The sequence below is a fragment of the Leptidea sinapis genome, chromosome 12, assembly GCF_905404315.1.
Source record: "Leptidea sinapis chromosome 12, ilLepSina1.1, whole genome shotgun sequence".
NCBI lineage: Eukaryota > Metazoa > Arthropoda > Insecta > Lepidoptera > Pieridae > Leptidea > Leptidea sinapis.
In genome coordinates this window covers 6,019,340-6,046,958 of record NC_066276.1, presented here as the reverse complement: position 1 = coordinate 6,046,958, position 27,619 = coordinate 6,019,340, and the positions used below count along the sequence as shown (strand labels likewise).

The 27,619-nt window shown below is 35.2% G+C and overlaps 3 protein-coding genes across 8 annotated transcripts in view; 1 reads left to right on the top strand and 2 right to left on the bottom strand.

The window, feature by feature from the left end:
• LOC126967169 (coronin-2B-like) overlaps window positions 1–3,030 on the top strand; it is a 40,463-nt gene extending 37,433 nt beyond the window's left edge. For both annotated transcript variants that reach the window (XM_050811633.1, XM_050811634.1), the window contains one exon: window positions 354–3,030. In XM_050811633.1, the coding sequence (XP_050667590.1) occupies window positions 354–476 (123 nt within the window). In that variant the 3' untranslated portion in view covers window positions 477–3,030. The remainder of the gene's footprint in view (window positions 1–353) is intronic.
• Window positions 3,031–4,523: 1,493 nt separating this feature from the next.
• On the bottom strand, window positions 4,524–10,879 carry LOC126967258 (uncharacterized). Its single transcript, XM_050811748.1, has 4 exons — window positions 10,634–10,879; window positions 10,397–10,552; window positions 10,073–10,213; window positions 4,524–4,918 (listed from the first exon to the last, which is right to left on the bottom strand). Exons 1-4 carry the CDS (start codon window positions 10,683–10,685, stop codon window positions 4,716–4,718), a joined length of 552 nt encoding a protein of 183 aa, XP_050667705.1. The 5' UTR covers window positions 10,686–10,879; the 3' UTR covers window positions 4,524–4,715.
• Window positions 10,880–13,458: 2,579 nt separating this feature from the next.
• LOC126967134 (synaptotagmin-like protein 4) overlaps window positions 13,459–27,619 on the bottom strand; it is a 160,506-nt gene continuing 146,345 nt past the window's right edge. For all 5 annotated transcript variants that reach the window (XM_050811559.1, XM_050811560.1, XM_050811561.1 and 2 more), the window contains 5 exons: window positions 24,086–24,280; window positions 22,563–22,817; window positions 21,183–21,358; window positions 15,189–15,397; window positions 13,459–14,487 (listed from right to left, as the gene is read on the bottom strand). In XM_050811559.1, the coding sequence (XP_050667516.1) occupies window positions 14,354–14,487; window positions 15,189–15,397; window positions 21,183–21,358; window positions 22,563–22,817; window positions 24,086–24,280 (969 nt within the window). In that variant the 3' untranslated portion in view covers window positions 13,459–14,353. The remainder of the gene's footprint in view (window positions 14,488–15,188; window positions 15,398–21,182; window positions 21,359–22,562; window positions 22,818–24,085; window positions 24,281–27,619) is intronic.

Genomic DNA, 27,619 nt, shown 5'->3' with positions numbered 1-27,619 from the left:
CTACACTCGTTTGGATGATGGTTATTAGAACATTGGGTGTTTTAATGTTGGCAATAAGCTAACTGTTTCAGAATATTTGATAGAGGATTTAAAGCATGGGTGTAGATAAAATTTAATACAACACTCGTTTGGATGATGTAATGGTTACTAGGACTGGCTTTTTAAATGTTAGCTGTAAGTTAACTGTTTCAAAATCTTATAAAGAGGATTCATAATATTGTGGGTGTAGATAAAGTCTTGTATTCAACTGTTGATTAAAACACTCATGTGATACTATTATCTTATTATAAACCCACATTCGTGTTTATTACACAACTGTTGCATAAATAACTATTACACATATTTCCTTTCAGCTGCGGCTTGCATTCAACCGCCAAGGCGAAGAGCTGCGTATCGTGAAACGTCAACTGCAGAACAGTCAGCAACGAGTGCGTGAGCTTGAGCAACACATTGCAATGCTGCAACGTGACAACTAACTACGTTGCTGTTTCTCTGTCTGCAGCTAGCTTCCGACGCTAAAAGTGTTTGTTTTCGAAATGTGAGTCATCCTTGCTTTATTTATTATCTAAGCCTAAAATAATTTGGATATGTGATAGGTGGTGAATCATGATAATTTGTTAGATTAAGTGATTGAGGGAAAGTTATTGTGAATATTTGATGTGGATGTTCAAGTATCAATGCTTAGATTAAGGATTGGTCTCCACTACACTCTAACTACATACCGCACTACCTAAAAACAATAGCTTTTTATATTACATTTAACTATTACATGCTTGTATGCGTAGCATCTTGACACTCAATGGCACCTTTCAAATTTTGTAACATACGCATTGTTTTAGTTTACATTGAAATTAATAAAATACAAAATCCTTACAGATAATATGTGATCCCAGTGTCTTTCTTATTTCATGTAGTATTATTTTATCAAAGTTTTACATTCTATTTTAGTTTCAATTATTATAAGCGAAGTTTAACAGAGTATGTAACACGTCAACGTCACACATTGTTCGGTACTGGCTCGAGTACGCCCACTTGCGCGTAGTATTAGTTGGAGTGCAGCGGAGACCAATCCTTAATCTAAGTATCAATGTAATTGAAATGCGGGCGTTTCGTCAATGTTAATGACATGGTAATATATTTCCATAGACAATAATATGTCAACAAGGAGCCGCAGTTATAAGTTTACTCATTTTAATATTTACGCTCAATGTTCAATGCATTTTTTATATAATATGAAGCCTAAAAATGAACAAGTATTAACATTGTAAACGAAATTTATGGAATTGTAAAATCATTTTGTGGCTGGCCCCATTAGTTGTGCCAATAATTTGCTTGGCGGCTAACTCGTGATGTAATACATTAATCAGCTTTTAAAATGTATTTGTAATTGTTGTACTTTTACCTATATTATAGTTTATTGACTAAATTGGCCTTAAATTTGGGATACAACTTTATGTTTTTCTCTTGTATAAGTAAAAGTATGCATTAATTGAGTAGTTTTATAAATTTTCTTTTATACTTTTTTTACCACATGTTTATGGTATATACTATATTTGTAATTAAATTTTATCATCAAAATTAATCATTCCAATTAATTAATTTTATGCTTTGATTTTTTACGTACATTTCGTATGATATTTTATTATTATAATTAAGTGTAAAATATATTTTACTGTGTGATCATGACATACGTTAGAACATTATTTTTTAATGTGCAATAATTTCAGGGATATTGTGTTTGATTTTGGCACTGTTTTGAAATGCACATAGAAGTATTATTTTTTATTTGATAAAAACACTTTTGTTAGTGAGTGTACGCAAGTCTGAGTTCATTTTAGTGTTAATGTTTGTGTTACTTATGTTAAGTTTGTATGGATTGTTAAGTAATGCTTGCTGTGGGATCTTATAGTGATTTTAATGATGTAAGACGTGATAGAATTTAAGAACTGTAATTGTTTCATCTATAAGAAATAGCTTATTTCATGGCCTTAAATAGACGTGTGGAATTTCTAGTATTTCTCGATAGCAAGAAAATATTATGTTGAATGGCAGCTGAGACGTCGTAAACCCAGTAAATTCACAGAAAAGCAATCAATGATATTATATATAGAGGGGCATTTTTTATTACACACGTTGCATGACTCGAAAAGCTTCCTTGTTGTCGTAGGTCATATTTTGGCAGTGAATTAAGCTGTATTTTTTTTTCTTATTGTTTTAATCAATAATCAAATCGGTGTACTGCGCGGAACACATATCGGTTGTTTCATGGGTATAATACAACATACATCTATATAATAATATCACTGATTGCAAACTGCGACTTTCTATTGATTGTCATATATGAGATCAGTTATGCCAAATTGTACCATAATCAAGTTATTTAACTTACTTTTGATCAAAATTCCGTTTAAATAAATAAAGCGTGACACCTTCGTTGATCAAGTGACAGGTTCTTGTGTTCGTCTCCCGCCTTCTACTTCCGCGACTACCGTGTTATACGTGTGTCTATGCGTTGCGTGATGAATTACTTATTTTTTTTTTTGTTAAGTCCATTAACGTATGTTATTAATGTTATTTTTTTTGAAGTGAAAACTTTTTCAGCTTTATTCGTTGTTATTTGAAAGTCGATGAAACGAAAAAGCGAGACAGTAAAAAGAGACAGACATAAATTCATAAGATTTCGTGGGAGAATAACATAGTTTATTGGTACCAGGCGATCATAGTTGAAGAAGAGATTGTCTTATGTATGACGCGAGAATGCCTTAATATATTCTGACGTTATGCGCAAGACGTATTACTGTATAGACACCAGGAGAACATAAATATGGTAGCGGTAATAGCGGTCTTAAATAGCGGTTGAAATTATGTGTCAACCTAGCAACGCGTACCAGGACTTCATATGCAGTTTAGAGGTTCAGGCACAAGGTTTCACTTCTGACGTTTGTACTTTAACGCACGCAGTTTTTTTCGTCACCGTTTTTAAGCGGAATTGTAATGTATAACGTAATGTATAAAGCAATAAAATTTTATAGTGACATTTAAACATTTGGTACATTTTAGCATAACTGTGTCGCCCTTGACTAATCTATGCATTTGTTTTTGTCAGTTTGATATAGAAACACTGTCATCTCGTGCTGTCCACAGCCATATCTCTAGCTACCTTTTTTTCCCTAAAGATACAATAATACAAAATTCTCCAGCTCTAAGAAGCCTGCTTGGCTGCGCTTAGCTAAGCGCTCAAACTGTGTGCATGGCATGAAGACATCAATAATGCCACAAAAACTTTCAATTGTGATTGAAGTGTACAAAAATGGAACCTGAAATATTTCGTTAGTGTTAGATATAAGTTTGGGCTTGAAAAATATTTTTGTAATTAATGAACCTATTTGTGCAAATGCAAATGTATCATATCAAAATTTGTTTGAGATTGTACCTGAGCCTTAAGTTTCAAAAGGAAGTTGGAGAAATAATAAATGTAGATTTCAAAATAATCTTTTTCTAATTGAAAAGAAGAATACGTGAGTCTAAGAACTAGTTTATAAACATTTACATTCCAATGATTTGTATTTTAAAAATTGAAAAGTATTATTATAGCATATTAGCCTGACATTAGCCTAGTTTTTGCAAAATCGATGTTAATATTTATTGTGTATTTTTATATCATGCTTGTGTAGCACAAATTTTTCAATAAATATGTGGACATGAATATTTGTTTTTTATTTTTGTTTCATAAAATGGTTTTTAAAAATCATATTCCAAGTGATAGTAAATGGTTAATCTACACATACTTAAATAAAGTTGTTTTACTACTCCCCTACTTTTATGTGTCATTTATTACAACCACGATCATTAATATAAGTACATTACTTTATTGTGTCTGAAAAAGTCGATACTTTAATATAGCCTAAAAAGCATCGTATACCGAACTATAATGTCGTCAAAACAGCACAATTTTTTTGGTGCCACAGACAACTAAATCTTGATAAGGTATGGTAGGTTCATAGAAATATTAGGTAATACGTACATATATACATAATAATTATTCCATGTTTAAATCATTAGACTAAATATTTTAATGTCAACTTAAGAAAAAAAACTTACCATAAATCAAATCAAAATCACATTATAAATACATACATAATAATTATTCCATGTTTAAATCATGAGACTAAATATTTTAATGTCAATAAGAAAAAGAACTTATAATAATAATAGAAAAATATCTTAGTATAAATCAAATCAAAATCACTATGTTTATACTACAATACTCCATGTAGGTCACGAAAATGACACTTATGAATATCAAAAAAAATTGCCAAGATGCTGCTTATTATTTTTTAATATTCTGTAATTTTTACATTTCTAGCGTGGGCTGTATGGGTGTTATACCTTTACCATATTTTATTTCCATTTTAAATAAATAATATATTTATTACACACAAACATTCTAGCATAATTTTTATAGGTAGGTACTTGAATTATATGAAGATTAAATCATAGTTATTCAATGTATTAGAAAAACGTTTCGTTTAATATTCTTTATTTACAAAATTACAGAAAAAAACTTATTAAATGTAAGAATTGTATATAAAAATATATTTAAAGCTATGTACTGGACGGGTGGATTGGAATGTTTGTATAAAAAGGATCAAAGCAACATGCTTTTACACACACATTAAATATCTTAGTATAGAAAATCTTATTCCACTATTATTTCAGACTTGATTTATCCAAATCGACATAAAGCATAAAATAAATATTGTGAAACACATTCTCAAAGTCGAGGCACTGTTGCAACCATCTGTATCACAGGTATAAATACAGGTCCTATATTCCAACACATCTCCCAGTTGTTGCACATATTTGCATTGGTTTCCTAAATCTAATGACGAGCAAAACCTTTTTGTACCAATTCCATCTGCAAGAATAAATAATATATTCATATTACATGTTGTATTTATCATACCAATACCTTATTAATTAGGTATAATATATAAAAAAATGTTAAAATACGTATATAAGGAATGAGATATAAATGTATAGGATTCAGATCCTTACTGTGATAGAGAGACCATCAAAAGGTGCAAATTTTTGTTTTAAAATTAACAAAGGGTTTTCTTTATAACGCGCGCCAGTCAAACTACAATCATAGCATACAAATGAGTTAAGTTTTCTTTAGTGTTAATTCCGCCAATATTTGTTTTTAAAACAATTCATCGGACTCAGGCATCCTCAGGACGTGTTGTCTCGCCAAAATCTGGCACGAGACTGAATTTGAGAACGAGATTTTGGCGAGACAACACGTCCTGAGGATGCCTCGTGTAGAGGCCAAACACGTGTCGAATTGTTTTTAAAAACAAATATTGGCGGAATAAACACTAAAGAAAACTTTAATCATTTGTATAATTATGGATTTCCGCAAAGTAACGCCTAATTCAATAAATTTTCTACAATCATAGCATGCAATTAATAATTATTGGAATTTATGTATGAAATTCTTGTTTCGGCTTACTGGCTGAATTGTTTTACTTCCGATTACATTTGATGGGAAGTGGATTTTATACAAAAATGTCAAGAAGCAATACAAAATTCCTTCAGTTTGTACAGCAAAGACCCTTGTGTAAATAACCCTTGTGTACGGTGGCAGAAATGTTGTTTTTAACCTTTTAAAAAAGTTTATTTTCTCAGTACAAAACAGCAATTTTATACTTTAACCCCTAATATACTATAAAAACAAGCTTTATAATTAAAAAGTATAATTTTCTGTTCAGCTGGAAAACAAAAGCAGATAAATCAGTAGTGGTGTAATCACAGAATAGAAAATAAAATTTACAATTATGTGGGGATCCACAACATTGGGTTCATGATATTATATTTATGTTTTTCCTGTACTAGGAAAGATTAAAAGCAGTTACACTTGTCTTAACTATCCATGGGTGTTTGTTTATATATATTTTTTTTTATGGAATAGGAGGACAAACGAGCGTACGGGTCACCTGTTGTTAAGTGATCACCGCCTCTTGCAACACCAGAGGAATCACAGGAGCTTTGCCGGCCTTTAAGGAAGGTGTACGCGCTTTTTTTGAAGGTACCCTTGTCGTATCGTCCCGCACCTGCACCGCACAAGGAAGCTCATTCCACAGCTTTGTAGTACGTGGAAGAAAGCTCCTTGAAAACCGCACTGTGGAGGACCGCCACACATCCAGATGGTGAGGATGATATCCTAACTTGTGGCGTGTCGTGCGAAGGTGGAATTCGGCGGCAGGAATCAGGTTAAACAGCTCTTCGGAACACTCCCCGTGATAAATGCGGTAGAAGACACACAATGAAGCGACGTCTCTACGCAACGCCAAGTGATCCACCCGTTCACAGAGCACTGTGTCCCCGACAATTCGAGCTGCTCTGCGTTGCACGCGGTCAAATGGATCGAGCTGATATTGGGGTGCGCCAGACCAGAGATGACAGCAATACTCCATGTGTGACCGGACCTGCGCTTTGTAGAGCGCTAGTATGTGGGCCGGCTTGAAGTATTGCCGTGCTCTATTAATGACGCCCAGTTTCTTTGAAGCCAATTTGGCTTTGCCTTCCAGATGACCACGAAATTGGCAATCGCTCGAGATTTCGAGACCCAGTATTCCGATACTAGTATCGGAATACTGGGCGAGGCTTTGAGGGAAGTGTTGTCGAAGAGCGGTGATACGACAAATGGGGTTTTTTTAGTGGTAAACGCGCAAACTTGAGTCTTCTGGGGGTTAAATTGGACAAGGTTAAATTTTCCCCATTCCGCGACCTTCTCAAGAGAGGACTCGATAGAAGACACAAGTTTCTCCCGGCACTGGTCGACGATTTCCCGAGAGAGACCTGCATGGCCAGTGTATACGGCATCACCAGTGCTGTCGTCTGCATAGCAATGAATGTTGGAGGTGTCCAACATATCATTGATATGCAGAAGATGCCTTGGGGCATTCCAGCATTCACGGGCTTCGGGTTCGAGCAATATCCGTCGACAACGACCTGTATGCTGCGCCCAGTGAGGAAGCTGGAGGTCCACTTGCACAAGCTCTCGGGAAGCCCAAATGATGGAAGTTTGGAGAGGAGCGCCTTGTGCCATACACGATCAAAGGCCTTCGCTATATCCAGTCTAACTGCCAGGCCTTCCCCCTTGCTTTCAATAGCCGCTGCCCATCTATGTGTTAGGTATACCAGAAGATCACCTGCCGACCGACCATGGCGAAACCCGTATTGTCGGTCGTTGATCAACTTGTGACCCTCTAGATAAACCAAGAGCTGACGGCTAATTATGCTCTCCATGATTTTAGAATAAGAGTACCGGAATAAACGCGTTAGCACCGGCGTCAACTCAGGGGCACACGTTTTAAGCACGATTGGAGAAATGCCATCCGGCCCGCTCGACTTCCTGACGTCCAACGAAAACAGCTCGCCTAACAGTTTTCTGTCTGAACTGTACTTCAGGCATAGAGCTCTGACACCGCGGGATGGTCGGCGGGGTTTTTCCGTTGTCGTCAAGAGTCGAGTTGGAGGCGAAAAGAGTGCACAAGAGATCGGCTTTCTCTTTTGCCGTATGGGCCAGGGTGTCATTCCTCATGTGCAACGGCGGCATGGACGGCTGGCTAAAGTTACCAAGAGCAGCTTTCGACAACGACCAGAACTTGCGTGTTCCGGTCGGGTAACTGGAAAGCTGCTCACCGATTTTGACTTTGCACGGGCGATTTGCCGCTTAAAAAAGCTGGAGGCACGGTTGTATTTCCTCTTAAGAACTGTGCAGTTCGGATCCTTTGTGCCCAGCGCCGCAACCCAAGCTCGATACGCCTGTTTTTTGCAGTCAGATGCTGCTTTAACTGACGCATCGAACCAGGGCTGTGATCTGCCACCGATGGGCTCTACAGAGTTTGGTATAAAAATATCCATACCCTGTAGTATCACATCGGCTACTGCAACGGCGCAGGCACTAGGATCATCCGAAGGGAAACAAACCCTGCCCCAAGGGTAGGATGCAAAAAAGGAACGCATCCTATCCCAATCTGCTGACTTGTAGTGCCAAACGCGGCGGGTCGCTGGTGGTCTGCGACGTTGGCGTCGGATAGGCACTACACTCCTGACCAGGCCATGGTCGTACGTTCCGAGAGGGGCGTCGACAAAGACCTGGTAACCATCGGGATGTGTAGTCAGCAGAAGATCCAATAAGGACGGCATGTGGCTATCCACATCCGGGAGCCGCGTTGGCGACTCGACCAATTGGGACAGACCATACGCCAATGCAAAATTATGCACAGATCGCCCTGCGTAGTATGTGGTACGTGATACAAGCCATTCGGCATTGTGCCCGTTGAAATCACCCAAGACTACGATTTCAGCGGAGGGGATCTGTGCAAGCACGTCGTCAATTGCCGCTTGAACGCAGCCCATGAGATGATTGGTTTCTATAATATAGTAAAAATAATAATATATCGGATAATATAGTAAGAAGTATATAATTAACTGTTTAGTGACAAATGAAAAATAGGGGTTTAATTATGTATACTTACATCTAGCTCTAAGGACATAATTTTGCTTCTGCAAGTTACCTGTTTCTTAAGAAGTCTTGGAACTAGGGGTGTGCAAATCATATATGCAATTAGGCCTACCTCGTTATGAACTTATAAATATAGCACTAGTGTTAAAGTTAGTTAAGTTTAACTTAGTTCTGTTATTTTATTACCAAACTACTCATGAAATTTTTACTTAAGCTAGATACTAAATACCTACGGTGAGCAATCTTTGTTTATTCCAAAGCTCAACTACAACTAGTTAGATCCACAGTGCCTAACATGATAGAAATTCAATGCACACCCCTGAGTGGAACAAACATTTTTATTTATTTAAATTACAATTATACAAATGATTTAAGTTTTTTTTAGTGTTAATTCCGCCCATATTTGTCTTTAAAACAATTCAACATGTGTTTTGCCTCTACACAAGGCATCCTCAGGACATGTTGTCTCTCCAAAATCTGGCACCAGACTCAGTCTCGTTATATATATATATAATATGTATAAATATTGGCGGAATTAACACTAAAGAAAACTTAAATCATTTGTATAATTATGGATTTCCGCAAAGTAACACCTAATTCAATAAATTTTCTTAAATTACAATGTTAAAAACTTACCTTAAACAATAGGTCACACAACCAAAATGTAATTTATAATTGTAATATTTGGTGATGTTAATTAACCAATGCAATATCATTCACAGTTACATGCATGCAGATTAAGTGCTATTTAAATGCTGTAAGTTAGAAGCAGTAGTGCAAGAAAGAAAAGAAAAATAAACATTATGGTTATGAAAGATTGCCACACATTAAGATGTTATCACATCAGTTCCATAATTAAACATGCAGTACAGTGTAAACTAAAGATTTTCTAATACAAAAATAAATAGTCTCATGTTGTTTTGTTTGTTACCAAACTTCTCCGAAACAATTTGTATTAACTTTGTGTGCATATCTATGATGAATATGGATGTTTGTTTCCGAGTCATGGACATTTAAATGTATTTATGTATGTTTATATAAATTTATGTATGTTTAATATATTATATATATAGTATATTGTATTAAATATATCATTGTGTTGTTACCCATAACACAGGCTATATATGCTTAACTTGGGGCAAGATAATTTGTGTAAAAAGTGTGTCAATATTATATTATATATCGGGTAGGTCTGAGAATCGGCCAACATCTATTGTTTATAGCCCGAAAGATTTTTTTTTGGTATTACTTTGTATGGCAATACAATGTTTGGTGGGTCAGCAAGTAGTTAGTATAATATAAATAAATAAAATTCAACATTCTTCTCTCACATTTTTGAAAGATATTCTTTTATTTCTGTAGATAGACCTTCAGAGGCAAATAATTGTACTAGCACAACTTACAACAGCACCCTACATGTTTTAGATTACTTAGTTATTATGTCATTGCTCTCAAATCTATTTTATAGTGCATATTTATAAATACTCTGTGTAGATGCTTTGCTCTTGTTTAGCATGCAACAAAAGTTTTAGTAAAGACCTATTTCCTTGATGCAGTACTGGGCATTATATACTTGGTCACAGGGTGTGGCACTCAGCATACCACCATCAAGCTTCATCATACCATCACTACATTCCAACTCTGATGTTGTATTACACTGATAACATTCAATAGAACCACCTGCTTAAAAGTAAATGTTAAAAGCTTAATATAGGTTAGACAATTATTCAAGTAGAACTATTAGTCAAAGCCCAAATTCAAACAATTGCTCAATTAATATTAGGTTAAGTTAGTATTGCCCAGCCATTGATTGATTAGTCCATTGTTTTGTTAATGTTAGTTCAATATTGGATCTTATTGTACCTTCAAATCTTCCTACATGTTTGATACAATACTGGGCATTGTGAATTGAAGAACAATCATTTGCAATTAAATTCGTTTCGGAATCTAAATACTCATTGCATTCAAATGGATTGTTTGAATCGCTTCCAGAACACTGGTAACAGTTTATGGAATAAACTAGAATATAAATAAAAAAATAGTAATTGCTAATTTTTTAATTAAATCAAAACTTTTTTAGACATTAGATTTTTACATTACCTGTTTTCATAGCAGTTACTATAATCAATACGAAAAGCAACTTAACAGTCATAGTTATGAATTAATATTAATTCCCCTTGAAAGATCAGTAAATTTATCAGAGTTTTATGTACCTAAAAGAACATTAAATAAATCTTTAAACCTACACTTCAAATTTCTGTTCTGATAATATTAAATATTTTCATCTAACAGTCTGAACTCTGTATTGATCAATTTTGTGCTAACAAAATACATCAATCCGTTACAGTTATGACTGACAAGTGACAGATGAGTAATTTTTTTCGTCATCCCGTTAAAGGGAAAGGCAAAGGCAGAGCCATACAGCCATCATCAAAGGTATGAACAGATGAGTGAAGTGTGAACTGTAACACTTAAATAAATTAATCTATGTGTCACACTGTAAATCAAACCATTTTGATAACTTTTAATATATTTTTTAAAATATTCACTGCCTTCTATTTTACCCTATTCAAATTTAGCAATAAGTATTCAGATATTCTTACATTTCAATAATCAATTTACGTGACATTGTTTTTTAAGGCACTAAGTTCAACACACTAGAGTTCTATAGATTTAGTGCCTTAAAAGTATCGCCTTAAGAGCATAATAATACTTTGTATTGTACCATATTTGTTGATAAACTTTTTAAGTTTGTATATAACTCTTATAATGCCGTATAATAATTTATACATACATACATATAAATAAAATTGGAGTGTCTGTTTGTAATATTGAAATAACCCTTTTTTACTGCATGTATATGAATATATACGGTACATACACCAAAATAACACTATTCACGATTTTTGTTCCGGCTAATCTCTGAAATGGCTGGATCGATTTTGACGGGACTTTTAGTGGCAAGTAGCTGATATAATAAGGAGTAACTTATTCTACGTTAATTTTAGAAAAACAAAGTAATGTTGCAATGCCCAAGAAACGGTCTAACTCTAAAAATAATTTAAATGGCAAAACAACGTTTGCCGGGTCAGCTAGTAATAATATGGTTATAAATATTATATGCGAAGGTGATATTAAGAAATGTATCCAAATCTTTATCTTTCGGCCACAAGGAACTATGTACATTCTGACTTGAATCCAAAAATCCAACGGAGATTATTTATTTTACCATGACGTTATTTGTACATTATAGTTACCATATTGTTTCTTTTTCCACTTTACAGTTTGAAAAAATCGCCAAAGGCAATAGAGCGCAGATATGAAGTAAAAAAATATATATAATAAATTAATAAATCAATTCGGGTTTCGCACTAAAAAAACAACAAAAACGCGAGGAATTTGTAACTAAAATTGTTTCTTCGCAACTTGATATGTAGCAAGTATGTATCGGTGTATTTCTAGACCTCGCCAAGCTTTTGATACAGTCTGTGTTCCTATACTTTTACGAAAACGCGAGCTCGTAGATATTCGAGGTAATTGCCTGAACTAGTTCAAAAGCTATTTAATGTGTCAAAATCAGTGTGTTATACTTGATCAAAAAAAAAGAAAAACAAAAGTACATTAGATTTTGGCTTCTCTCAAGGAAGTATCTTAGACCTTACGTTATTTATTATGTATATAAATGATATCAGAACTAAAGTATGTAGTTCTGACGTCATTTGCTATGCCAATGATACATCTCTTCTGTTTTGCGGGAAAAACTGGGATAGGAGGAATATTGCAACTTGGCTACAAAATAACTTCTCACTAAAACACAGTTTATCTGTTTTCATAAAACAAACACTTCATACCCTTGCCACACTTTTGGTATTAAAGTCAACACATGTCCTGTTACTCTATCTGGCCCTTGCTCTTGCATTAGTATAAGTAAAACTCATATAAAATACTTAGAAGTTGTGATGGACGAAAACCTAAATTTCATTCCATTCTTATACCAACACTAAATACAACATTTGTAAGTACATTTAGCCCATTCTCACACACACACACACACACACACACACACACACACACACACACACACACACACACACACACTCACAGTGCACTCTATGACCATACAATGTAAATTGGTTGCCTACAGAACAGGCTATGCCTAGTGTAGGGGCTAAATACTATGTTATATTATGCGATAATGTGTAGTAAATAAATATAAATATCGTTTTTATTCTTGCTTTATAAATTATAGCAAGGCTTTGGTTCAAACCTCCCCCCCTCTCCTTATTATGTATTAAAATTATTAAAAGTATTTAATTTTTCAACAAATATCCTTACAAATTAATGAAATGTGGATACATTACCGCAAGCGCCGACAGGCCCTGTATGGCCTCCAGAGGGGTGTCGACGAAATGTTTGTTTGGAGCGCACTCGATACTTAATCTCATTAAGTTAAGTCTAATATTAGACTAAAGTCTATGTCTAATGCGACTTAACATCTTATGTCCGTAGCTACTACGTAAGTCGGTACTCGGCTCCTAGCCGATCTAATTCGTAGCCAACAGATATGTTTGAAGCGTTTAAGCAAAAAGCAATTATATCGTGACTTATAATGTCAAAAAGTCTCAACTTGACGAGCGCAATAGCGATGCCGCTCAGAATTTTGAACTTTTCAAGAATCCTGAGCACTACATTGTAATGGCCAGGGCGTATAACTTATCATCAGCTGAACCGCGTCTGATGGTTTGGACGGACCAAATCAGATCATGTGCTTAGGCTATCACTTTTGTTAGTCATGTTAGGTAATGTGCCACAAATACGATTCATTAGGTGCTTACGTGAGAAGTCAGACATCCAGCCAACACTGCCCATTATTTTACTTTAGGACTAATTTAGTAATCATAGGGACAGTGAAATTAAACTTTAAATTATGTGGAAATATTTATTCAAAATCTTTAACATTAATTATTAAAAATAATTATTTATAAAACGAAGCTATATTTAAATAGACGTTTAAGTAGTTTATTTAATACTATGGACGTTATTTTGCAGTAATAATTCAGTACACTTAGATCTAAGGTGGAATTATATATTATACATTCTAATTATATTATGAGCAGATCCATACAACTTGTAAAAACATTAATTTGTACAGTAGTCATTAAATGCGTTAATGTTACTTCTTATCAACTAGAAATTAAAAACATAATTTTTATTCAATTGGAATGTATTTATTTACATCAGGATGTCTCAATAGTTTATTAGATTGGCACATCTAAACATAACACTATGTATCATCACTACATAGAAGAGTATTTTACTAGTAGAAAGATATAATTAAGTACTTAGTGTAAAAATTTTAATACTTATAAAAATATAATTATTTAACTTGGCCCCAATTGACAATATGTTTTGTCAGTCATAATGTACAAGATTTTCGTTGTAGATGATAAGATCACACATTAAGAATTAGAATATAAATTTATACAAAGAATAGAAACAGAACACAGAGAACTTATATAATATACGGTTATATTTTGACACTCATTCGCGATATTACTAAAATAGCATTTGTATGGTCATTAGAATTTTTTGTGTCAGATCTTGTCATTTCAATTGTCTATTTGGTATTGATAAGAATTGGTAATTGGCCTTCGGTAAATATGCAGCACAATTGCTACCTATTTTAATAAGGAGTAACAAGAATATTTATAAATATAGCTTATGAGCTAACGAGCTGTTTATGGCTTCAGCAATATCGTCTTGAAATATAATTAAAGTTTAAATGTATCTTGTATGATTATAAATATCACTGAGATAATGTTAGTTGTTCAGTTGAGGCCTTAGTGGCAGTGATCCCTCAACCCAGAAATTGGGACGCTGCATCATAGTCTGCCATAGAGATACTTCTTTACCAATACTGTCCATCCAGTTTACGTTCGCGCCCATGTATGTACCTAAAACAATAGATACACAATATTATATAATACAATAATGTATGCATGTACCTACCGTAAAGGTGAAATTTTTTTAAACGTTAAAAGTAAAAAAGTACCTAAAACTATTCTGTTTATAAATACACCATATTTATGTACATAATTAAGTACCTATAGGTTAGTTTTAATGACATGGACGCGTTTCTGACTTTCTGAAGTTTTTTTTTATGACAGTAACGGAAGAGACAAGCAGGACGTTCAGCTGATGGTAATTGATATGCCCTGCCGATTACAATGCAGTGCCGCTCAAGATTCTTGAGAAAACCAAAAATTCTGAGCGGCACTACAATTGCGCTCGTCATCTTGAGATATACGATATTAAGTGTCATTTGCGCAGTAATTTCACTAGCTACAGCGCCCTTCCGATAGAAACACAATAATGATTATTATCTACACATTACTGCTTCACAGCAGAGATAAGCGCCGTTGTGGTACCCATAATCTAGCCGGCATCCTGTGCTAAGGAGCCTCCCACTGGTGTTAACACAATTACATTTATTAAGAGAATATTGTCATCTAAGAAATATAATATAACGATCTCTGAAGACTTTCACTACAAGCTCCATTACTTCGGTTTTTTGGCAACTGAGTTGAGTTACCTGTATTCCGAAATAAAGAACACTCAAAGATTCATCCATCTGTTTAGTCGTCGTACACATTACCTGTTCCGAGAGACAGTCGCACGGCTCCCATAAAGTCGTTGGACGCCAGCCGGTCCCGGTCCCACAGGCTCAGCTCGAGCGCTCTAGTGGCCAGCTCCTGCATAGTGAGGCCGCGGTACGTGAACGTGTGCTCCCACCGAGGACTGAGCGTCCTCCGCACGACGCTCGTCTTCTGTTTGGCCAGACGACCGCGCTCAGGAAGCAGGTAGCTAAAGTATCATAACACACGTCATATAATATGGAAATTATGTTTAAGGTTTTCATGAGTTTACTATTTTTTACGTATGTACATAAAAGATAAAATTGTTTGTATGATACACGAATAGTATAATATAATAGTGTATTACGCACCTAGGGAGAAAAGTAGGTCATTCTGGTGGCAACATCCTACTTATCTCACATGCGTATACGATTTTTTTCCCACCTGGATGAAAAGTTCGCTAAAACAGCTTTTCATCGAGGTGGAAAAAAAAATACTTATTGATACCAATATAGTTAAGGGGTATATGTGCCTATGTAATATCTCAAATTATGAATATTGAGAGAATTATAAAAGTATAGATGCGAATATTTTATTAAACGGAGAGTTGGTAAAACCGGTGTAATCTACTATATTTCTTGGTACTACTTTTAATTCCGAATTGCAACGCGGACCCCATATTGAAGGATTGGCGAATAGGATTAGTTCTGCAGCAGATGCGGTTAAAAAAATTAGAAAATTAACTGACATAGAGACGGCGCGACTAGTATACTTTAGTTATTTCCATAGTATTATGTCCTATGGTATATTGTTATGGGGCAGTACAGCCGATATAAATACCATATTTGTGCTGCAGAACAGGGCTATTCGCGCTATGTATAACCTAGATCCTAAAGAATCATTAAGAGAAATATTTGAAGAAATAAACATCTTGACTGTTGCTTCTCAATATATTCTTGATGATGTTCTAAATGTTCAGCACATTTTGGAATATGCTAGAAACTGTGACAATCATATGACTGCTCAATTTGATCCAGTAAAAAGATTATATTACACGGAACGAATTTAAATAGCGTCACTGTTATTGTAACCGGCGCGAGCGTTTGTATCAAAATAATGCAACATTAATGGATGCGACATTACGGTTGACTAACTGCTCAAGATTATTGCCGGGGCCTTAACTACTTTTGCAAATATAAAAGCAGTCTGTAACATCTATTGTTTCGATAAGCCGGGAACTCATTAGCGAGCTGTAACCGTAGCATGCGTGATACACTAGTGTTTACGCTTGTTACAGTTTAGGCTCACGACGTCGCCGTCTCTAGAAATGAGAACTCAATGGAGAGACTGATAGTTCAGGGCCAGGTGGAAGGCAAGAGAGCACGAGATCGATCGCCAACCCGCTGGATAGACGCCATCACAAAGGCTACTGAGCCCACCATGGTCCAGTGTACTCGAAACGCCTCTAACCGTCAGGAATGGGAGCACATCGCCAGGAGAGCTACCCTCAGAAAGGATATCGACCCACCGAATACCCCACCGTATATCTCGTCAGCCCAAAGACGACCACTCTGACAAGAGTGTCCGACTAAGAAGAAGACTCATTTTGCGAGCTGTAACCAAACAGAAAGGATCTAGTGTGTACAGGAAGAACATCTACTTTGTTTTTGTTATAATCTTTATCCTTAGGTTTCCATAGTACACTATGATCCATGTAGGCGTGTATCGGTGAGAGACATTTATCCTCTGTATTTATCGTCATGAGTCATGACAAATACTCGAATTAGCTAGCACGCAGCGGCTATTAACAACCTCTCCTCTTGACGTCCACGAGAGCACTTTGTATGCGCGAGTCAAATTCAAATTCAAATAACGTTACAGGTTCAGAAATGAGTACGTTGTAAAAGTCGGCTCGCTGCAAACCGCACGCGTAGCGGTCGCAGCAGGTTAGCAAACCACGTAAATATCATGTTTTTGGTTACAGTGCATGCAACGGTAACGGTTACAGCTCGCTAATGAGTACCCGTCTTTACTCAAGCGATGTAGGTAGGTACATCCTATCAAAATAGTGTTATATAACATGATATAGAAATTGTAACTAAAATATTGAAACATTATAATTTTGGTTAGAATCAGTCGAACATAACATTTAAGTTATTAGATTTAAATATTAATTTTACAAACATGATAACATAAAGATGCTATTTACATAAACTATTATTATGTACAAAAGTGATTCATATTTCTGTAGATTATATTATAATGGTGCGATAAATAAATGTGCTCATAGTATAAAGTGGTGTATATATAAAAACCCTTTTAGAAAATAGATATCTACAAACATAATTGTATTGTACAGATAAAATTTAAATGTATAATTTAAACGACCATTCAACATTCAGCACAGAATATAGATATGAAAATGAAGTGCTACCGTGCTGTGTCTGTAGGTATTATGTCAAACGCCTCTAACTTTTAGTTTTTGGGTTGGATGTTACATAAAAAAATACCTATGACAACAAGTCTAGTTGTAAACAATGATATTATAGTATTAAAAGAGGTAGATATGTCACTAGCGCGCCGAAAATCAATCGCCTAAATGAAGTCAATTGGTTCCTTTGGTCGTAGTCGCTCTCTCGATACGAAAACGGTACACACGCGTTTGTTGTTGACAGAATTGTTTACAATTTGATATAGGTACAACATTAAAATAAAACCGTCTTGTGTTATGGGAAGATGCACTAATTACGAAAGTAAAAAAAAAATCATAGAATTACATACCACAGTTAAGAAATTATGAATTATAACATTTTATTTGATTTCATTATTTATCTAACAAAATAAATATGTCGCCATGACAACGCCGAACGCCGTCAAGCCGATCATAGATTAACGTACAGAAATGACAAAATATTGATGCTGTCTGTTACGGGATGATCGAGGTAGAATATTTTAGGAAATCATGTAAAAAATTCGTTGTTGCAGTGAATGTAATACGAAATGTAATAATTTATAATAAACAATTGCGTATATAGGTAGCTGAACTATCAAACAATTAAACCAAGTTTTAGGGTAGGTAGCGGATGTTGACAGTGAGTGCTATTTGTTTACGTAGGTGTTTTTTCAGTAACACTCCCTTTCAGTATATCCCTTGCTAACTGCATAAGAATCAATTGATCATTTTCTCTATAAGATACAATAAATAATAATTGTAATCTTAAAACTTTTTGGGAGCCGTCGCGTCGTTAGTAAAATTGTAAAAATTGTAGATACCTTTGGGTTTTGTTTTGGTATCTGTATGTTTTTTTATTTTTTTATGCATAAATAATTGATATCATCAATGTGGCTATATATTATAATCAATATTAAATTTAATTTAATAAAATCAATGACACATTATCTAAGTATCTAATTTCAATGCACTTTTACTACTTTATAGCTTTTACTACATGAACTCATGAATGAATCGTAATTTAGGCATAAATCACGGTGTACGGTAAAAAATCATATCTGATGAATTAACTGTATTTTTTCTATACAAATAGGAATCAATTAGCAAATTAGAGTTATGTCTTTTTCGCTTGCGATAATTGCATTTACTATCCTTCTTTGACGTGTAATTGTAATGTAGTGTGCTATTGCAATGTTAAATTATTCATGTGTGCGTTAGTGTATCATTTTCAAACATCGAATGTTGTCTACGTAACCTATCTATTCTTTTAAATATCATTGGTTGTAAATGCGGCAATCTATTTCAAATACGTTGGTATGTGAAATGTCAACAAACAACATTTTTTATTGATTCGACATGTAGAAATTTTCAATGGCTAAAAGGCACCAAAAATTCTTAATATATATAAATCCAGTGTCCTGATTTGTCTTTCAAGTGAACTCCTAAACTAATGAACGGATTTAAATGGGGATTGCTTTATGGAGTGAAGTTTAGTCTTACTTGAGAGATAGGATAGTTATTTTTATAACCCATAATTATTTTTATTTCCAATATTTGTTTTGTATGGACATATTTTCTATGAGCGTATTTATTGACTAACGGTATGAAAGTTCTGCTGTGAAACAATTTCATTATAATAACAGCAGTAAGTAATAATATTTTATGAAATAATTCTTGATCTTATGAAATATTATTGACAAATTCATATAAAACAATATTTTATTTATTATGTACAGAACAACGTCTTTCGGGTCAGCTAGTATTTAAATATATACCATTAATTAGGCATAAACTGTCGTATTCACAAAAAAATACTCAATTTGTCGCTGAAAACTTTTTTACAACGAGTTAGGATTGACGGTAGTCGACGTTATGAGAAAATAATTAGATCACAGTATAAGTTCACTGGTACGTCCTTCTTGAAGGAAAAACCGAGCGATATAGTTGTCGCTCCGTAATTGTACTAGTAATGTGGTCATCAACATCATTAATTCGCCACCCTCATAGAAGACATAGCCTGTGTCACATAGGACAAAGCATATAAGGCCTCTACTATTTAGAACTGGACTGGCGGCTGTCAAAGTGCTTTTGTGCCTGTTTGATATTCGCCATTTTGGCGCTTTTGGCCATAGCGATATTCTGCGGTACTAAAACTAGTGATGTCGAAGCTCAACTAAACAAACATCGTTAGATGGTTGTAAACTATTTACAATAAAAACTGTGTACTTTATTACGTTGATTCCTGAAGTATAAATAACACAGAAAACGAAAGAAATTAATGTAAAATGCAAAAATACTTCAGAGTACTGTACGCTTCTCTCGCAGCCATTTGTATTATACGTCAATATTAGTTCTCTGGACGCTCGCGAGTGGCGCTTCAAATAGATACAACAAAATTGCTGTCAAACATATGGAACAGCTTGTCCAGTGGTATTTATACAGGTCAATGTCATACGGAGAATAATTAAGAGAAATGAGACGCAGTGTCGTTTGTGAGTTAGACACAGAAGACTAACACCGAGAAAGACTTGAGAGAACCCAGAATAATTAAGACTTAGAACAGAGATAGCAACTATCAATCATATTTCTTACGTACATATTGTTCCTTATGGTACCAATCCTCTTTTGTAAGCGGCTAAGCAAAAATAAAATACATGGTAAATAAATAAAATAAAATTCAAATTTGTAACAAAATAATTATTAAAATATGTGTGTATATATACTTAATCACAAATTAAGTATATTGTTATTATTTAAATATTTTCTTTTTCAATTTTTGGGTTTAAAACAAGTTAATAAATCTCGTATCACGTTGCAGTTGATAAAAAATACCTATTATCTTATTTTAAGGATTGGTCTCCGTTGCGGTCCAACTAGATACCGCACTACATAAGAACAATAGCATTTTTATTACGGCAACTATTAGATGCTTGTGTGCATGGCACCTTGACACTCAATGGCATCTTTAAAATTTTGTAACATATTTTACTTTTAAATTAATAAAATACAAAATATCTACTCATATGTGATACCAGTGTCTTTCTTATTCCTTGTAGTTTTATTTTTACAAAGTTTTACTACCCAACCCGTTATTTTAGATTCAATTAGTCGCAAAGTTTAACAGAACATGTGGCACGTCAACTTCACACATTGTTCAAGACCGGCTTGAGTGCGCCCACTTGGGCTTAGTATTAGTTGCCGCACTTTACGACTAACCCTGCGGTATTTAGTTGGAGCGCAGCGGAGACCAATCCTTAATCTAAGGTCAGCATTAATGAATTACGAAATAATTATTTTGAAGATCCTACAGTGGCGACCATGACAAATCTAATAAAGACTTCCAGCACTATGTTTTACTATGAATATCTTAATTTCGAATTATCAAATCTGATTGGTCTAAATTTAAATCATTTTATGTTTCAGATTCTTATTACAATCAGTATACCTAGCTAAAATTAAATAATATTTTAAGCTAAAATTATCTAATTATATTTGTCTTGTAATGTCAAATGATAAAACCTTCAGCGGATTAGTGAATAGAAAATTTGGTACAGTTGTTTACCTCTTACAGAAGACGTCAGCGAGACCGTTGGGTTTGGTTGCGACGAGATTCTTGGCCTCCTTCACGAGAACGTGGAGAGTTCCCTTTCCTCTGTTAGAACTTCCTTCTTGCAGCTCAAACTTGAGTCCAATTATGATGTCGCCTCTTGTACCTTGTTGTTCGTCGAATTGTTCAGTCTGCCAAATACAAATATTCAAATTACAATTTATTTATCTACTTGTATCACCTACCTATATAAAGCTTGTACAATGCAGTCCATTACGCATGTGTTCGAGATCACTTCTCTAACTGCCACACCCTGTATCGTCGGACTTGGTGTCGATATATGGAGCGACGTTCAGTTTCGTGGTTACTTGGTAGAGAAGGCCAAGCTAGCCTCTAAAAAGCTTGGTGTACTCAATAAGGCGAGACAGTACTTCACTATAAGCCACCGCCTGCAGCTCTATAAGGCGCAAATGCGGCCTCTCATGGAGTACTGTTCTCATCTCTGGGCGGGTGCTCCCCAGTACCAGCTACTTCCATTTGAACGCATACAACGTGTGGCTGGAATCATTGACTATCAAGTTATCTCCCGTCTGCTTGATTATTTGGTGTTACGTAGAGATGTTTGTTCTCTCTCCATCTTCTACCACATTTATCATGGGGAGTGCTCAGAGGAGCTGTTCGGGTTGATTCCAGCGGCCGAATTCCAAAAACATCACCGGACATTACGTGCAAAGTACCACCCTCATCACGTTGATGTCTGGCATACCACAACCGTGCATTTTGCAAGAAATTTATTGCTTGGCACAGCCACTTTGTGGAATCAATTACCAGCTGCTATTTTCCTGAACCTATACGACTTAAGGACCTTCAAGAAAAGAGCATACTTTAAAGGTTGGCAACGCATCTCTTAACACCTGTTGTTGCGGATGTCCACTCACCATCCCGTGAACCTTATGACAGTTTGCCTCCTCTTATGTATAAAAAACAATGTTCCAGACATTCTTCCCCTGACACACTTATTTGATAATGACACATTTACACATTCATACATAAAGGCATAAAAGGCATTTATAATCTTTCAAGACATTTATTTTCAAAATTGTTTCCTTTAGAATTATTTTTGATGTCAGTTCAAACACTACCACCGCATCGAAAACAATCAATGGCGCTATGAAAGAGAAGAAACTGCGCAAAAAACTTTCCCAGCATTCTTTTTTGCACTCTTTTTAATAAAATACACAAGCTCTCTTACTGGCAATCTTGGCCTGGCCGTTTCTTCTTATTTTTATCGTAATTATATTAATTCATTTGATTTATAGTAATGTATTTTTTTCAGCGACGTGAAAAATTGTTTAGCATGTAATACTCTTAAGATTAGAATCGTGCGGAACTCACCCGTTCGTGCAGCTTGTACCACGTGGGCGCGGGGTCGTCGAACACGACATCGGCCAGTGGTAGCGCCACCTCCCCCAGGAAGTCGTTACGTCCGAACATGTCGGCGTGCCACACGCTGAGCCACAGAGTGCGCGACGACAGCGCCCCCAGTGGCTGCGTGAAGCTCAGCGACTCCTCGAACACGGGGTTCAGGGTGTTCTTCTTCACTTTGGTCTTCCTCTTGCCAGTCTTGGACTTGTCTGGTAACAAGTACACCTGGAATTTACGATTTTAAATATAATAGCTGTTTTTATTTTGATACTCCGCCGCCTCAGTGCCAAGTGTGAGATTTACCTATTAGTACGATTTGTATGGCATCTAAAGAACGCTATGATGTTTTCCACTACTTTCACTAGATGGCGCTTATCAACATACAAATCCTAGTTAACTTTATATATCTATCATATTCTCATCATACTCCCTTCTCCTTCGCTCGCCTTCGGTGGACTGAACACACATACTCTTTCTCTTACGTACGTTAGCTTCCTTTTGCCATGACTGTTCTTTATATGTGGATCCGGTATTTGAATAAAATTATAATTATAACATAATATGTTACAATAATTAAATTAGAAGATTTAACTCAACTGTATACTTTAAATTATCAATATATAATGCACTAAATACTATAATAAGTTCCATTTTCCATACATCAACTTACTAGGCTCCTTTACCAATAACGATTATACCGCAGGCGTAATAATTACATTAGTATAATATACTCATTGTCTCCAAATTAAGAGTGTCGGTGGATAGGCAAGTGCCGTTGCCTTTCATAGGAAAGTCGCCGGTTTGATTCCCGCCCGACACTTACCGTATGTGATTCGGTTTTCTGAATTCATTTTATGTAAGTTTATTCGACGCTCCTACGGTGAAAGTCCTTAGGAACCCTAGCACATACTTGTTAAGATATTCAAAGGTTGTGTTTAAAATTAACCAACTGGGCTTACAATGGCTTGATTACCCAGAGTTTTAACGCAACATTAGACGTCCAGTTGTGGATAGCCCGTGAATATTTTTACCTATTTCCACGTAACAAATTTTTGGGATAAACTAATTTAATAAAAATTTTTTAATGACGATAAGGGCTGAGACGAACAGGACGTTCAGCTTATGGTAATTGTTACGCCCTGCCCATTACAATGTAGTGCTGCTCAGGATTGTTGAAAAAGCCAAAAATTCTGAGCAGCGCTATAATTGCGCCTTTGAGACATAAGATGTTAAGTCTCTTTTGCCCAGTAATTGCACTGCACCTGCGCCCTTCAGACCGAAACACAATAATGCTTACACATTACTGCTTCACGGCAGAAATAGACGCCGTTGTGGTACCTATAATATAGCCGGCATCCAGCTCAAAGGAGCCTCCCACTGGGAGCATCAGGGTTAGTTTCCAAATTCTTGAGAGTTAAAAATTAATTAGTGGTATTTTAAAAAATGTAACAAAGTTATTATACCAATGAAGAAGTTGGAAGAAGTTCCCGTACCTTAACATAAGGATCAGACCGATTCCTCTTGACATCGACGGGCGCCAGATCGCGACACCTCTTGACCCCGACCTCCAGCGCCCCCAGGCGGTAGTTGTACAGCAGCGAGAACTGAACCTCTCCCCTCACAGTCACGCTACCTCTCATGCCCTCACCAGCTCCGGAGTACACCGACGCCATCGACTCAGATCTAGCCTGGAAAAAAAACAAAAGTTTCGTTACTCTGTTATGGCTTCAATACAATCGCGTTGGGGTTTTTATTAAATGTAAGTTGTTTCTCTGACATAGATATTGTTAACTTCTTTCGTTTTTATAAAAAACTGACCAAGAAAATACCTAATATATCAATGTGATTGAACAGTTTATTACAGTAAGGTAGCTTGAGCGTTGAAAAAATGGTATTATCTTGTGTTTACCATTTAAAAATGTATAATATTTTTAATAATCACTACTGTTACAATAATAATAAACCTATTACAGATATACAGGTCATTGCATGCTTATGTTAATTTTAATTATTGCAATGTTTTTAATAACCAATCTATTATCTTGATAAACAAGAGAATCGCGGTATAACTTTACATTAAAATTATACTTAATATGAAGATCGTAAGCCCGTTGGTATGTGCATTAATGTAGGTAGGATCATACACATTGAGATTGATATGTAGTATAGCTCCTTTAAATAAATAAATATTCTTTTAACCTACGATGGGTAATCTTAATCTAATATATAAAATTATCGTGCCCCGGTGTTTGTTACCAAACTACTCCGAAACGGCTGAACCGATATGTATGAAATGATAAGGGTATACATTTACATATACATTATTAATTTTTTTGACATTTTATTTTTATTTTACTATGAAAAATTCATACAACTTAAAATTTTCGCCTTTCAACGATCTAAAACTATGTTTGTATCGGGATTTTTATATTATTCAGTTCTATCCACAAAACCGCTTCTACTTGGCCTTTAGAGAAACTTTTATCTGTTTTGAGGTAAGGTTACATTAATTTGATTTTCAAGAGACCTTTTCATGAGAGTCTTCCTCCCTCCCTTTCCCCTCTCACCCCCCTCCACCTGCGACACTATACTAAATTCTTACCAAATTATGTCTAAGTCTTACCAAATAAACCTTATAAATACCAAAGAAAATACTTTTTGTCATTTCACGGAACCAACCCTGGCATTTGATCAAATCACTAGATTTGTTTAGAGAAATGATAAAACCGTATTGTTATATTAACATCCTCCAAGATTTGACCAAATCACTGTTTTTATCATTTCTCTGCAACATATTATACATTCTCATTCGTTAGTTACTCACTAATCACAGTGACGATAAAGATAACACAAACCGCAAACAAATATTCGATACGATAAAACACATAACATTGATACATTACTTTTATTTATTTTCAACTGTTTCACAAAATACACAATTCTATTGCGATTACTTTCGAACAGAGCTTAAAACTGCGTTAATAGTGTCGTTTTAATCGATAAACACTGTATACAATATGGCACCTAAATTACCAACACAAGCGGGTAAACAAAGAATTCATAAACGTTATTAATATTATTTTTATCTACCCGCAAATTATATAATTTGATATTGTTGTTGTATTATGTTCCAGCTTTCAACGTTATAGTATCGAATGCATTTTGTAGGTGTATTTAATCAAAATTTTAAGTAAATAAGTTAGGACCTTTTTTTATAATGAAAGTAAGGGACGAGACGAGCAGGACGTTCAGCTGATGGTTATTGATACGCTCTACCCATTAGAATGCAGTGCCGCTCAGGATTCTTTGAAAAACCCATAAATTCTGAGCGGCACTACAATTGCGTTCGTCACCTTGAGACATAATATGTTAAGTCTCATTTGCCCAGTAATTTCACTGGCTACGGCGCCCTTCAGGTCGAAACACACATGTACATTACTGCTTCACGGCAGAAATAGGCGCCGCTGTGGTACCCATAATCTAGCCGGCTTCCTGTGCAAAGGAGCTTCCCACTGGACGCTTCCTCTGACCGTACGTTGACGTAGTATACAGTGTTTATGTTCATGGAAGAGGAGAACATACTATCACGGCAGGGTTATCAGATAAGAGCTCAAAAATCCTGCTGAAAAATTAACGTTTTTATTCACTGCGACACTGCGTACTTTTGACACATGAAAAATATATTACAAAACCATTCCACGCCCGCTGTCCGCTCCTCTGTCTCGTTGTTTTGGTCATAGAGTTTGGTTAGGTCACGGACGAGTAAAAAAAGAAGGACTCCGCGCCGTGATATTAGCAAGTGAAGCACCGTTATGCTAGTGTGTGTGCGGTTACGGGGGATACTAGTTACACAATTTTTTCTCCCTTAAATAATCATATATGGCCACAAATACTTATATAGTATTGTTTTTACAGTTTTTTCACAACGCACGACGGCATTTTTAAAATTTTATTGAGACGCAAACTGATCTGTCACAGACGATGACAATTCTCATAATGGCCGCCTATCGGCCTGTAGTAGTGTAAGTGTGTGCGTGGGGCTATGTATTTACACGTTAATCGGCTTGTTTTGGTGCTACACTGTTATGTAAAGCGACACGGAGTCCTTATTTTTTACTAGTCCGTGGGTTAGGTATAGTGACATTACTAAACGTTTAACGTAGCACCCGGGAACGTCTTCCCCGTCTCTTCATTTCTTTTTATAGGGGTATTGTTACGATGAAGTTATATCATTATAATAATAATAATAATAAATCTTTATTAGTTGCAAAAAAAATAAAATTTACTTAAAATTACCCTCGACCCCCAAACTAGGACAGTCCGTGACATGGGGGTCAGTCTCTTCCCAGCTGTGCAATGTAAATTGTCAAATAACAAACATCAACATATTTTAAGGTCTTACAATGGAAGTTATGCAACGAATAATTAACACAAAAACTATTTTATATATAATTTAGGGCGTGTGTTGTGTGTTTGTGTGAGTATGTGTATGTTTATGTGTGTGTGTGTGTGTGTGTGTGTGTGTGAGCATGTGTTTAGCTTTTTATTTATCAAATGTTATACCTAATATAAGTAGTGGTTAACGAATAAGATTTTCAGTATATCATTATGATGATGACAATTACAAAGCTTATTCAAATAAAGTGTATATGGGGATTATTAATGACACAGTGTATATGGGGATTATTAATGACACCGTAACATATAACATATATAATTAACATAATAAAATATACATTAGCCCAATATCCTTGAGCATTATCATTTAGACGTAGTAGGTGTTATTTATAAATATTATGTAATATTAGAACCGGCTAGTAAGATGTAAATATCTTGGCATTCCATTCCCTCTATGGATGTAGAATAGATACTACTTAGAAGAAAAAATACAAAATTGATTTAAGGCGCGGACTGACTAGGATTGTAAACGCTACAACCAACCCTACATTATTTGTGTTGATCATGTGGCTAAGCTGCAAATGGGCATTTATTTTACTGATTTTCATTGGTTTATTCAAAACTTACGT

Excerpts from the sequence above, each read along its gene's own strand:
- LOC126967258 (XM_050811748.1), bottom strand. The coding sequence starts at position 10,685 with ATGACTGTTAAGTTGCTTTTCGTATTGATTATAGTAACTGCTATGAAA. Across the intron at positions 10,214-10,396 it reads ACATGTAGGAAGATTTGAAG|GTGGTTCTATTGAATGTTAT; the intron begins GTACAATAAGAT and ends ACTTTTAAGCAG. Across the intron at positions 4,919-10,072 it reads GTACTGCATCAAGGAAATAG|ATGGAATTGGTACAAAAAGG; the intron begins GTCTTTACTAAA and ends TTATTCTTGCAG.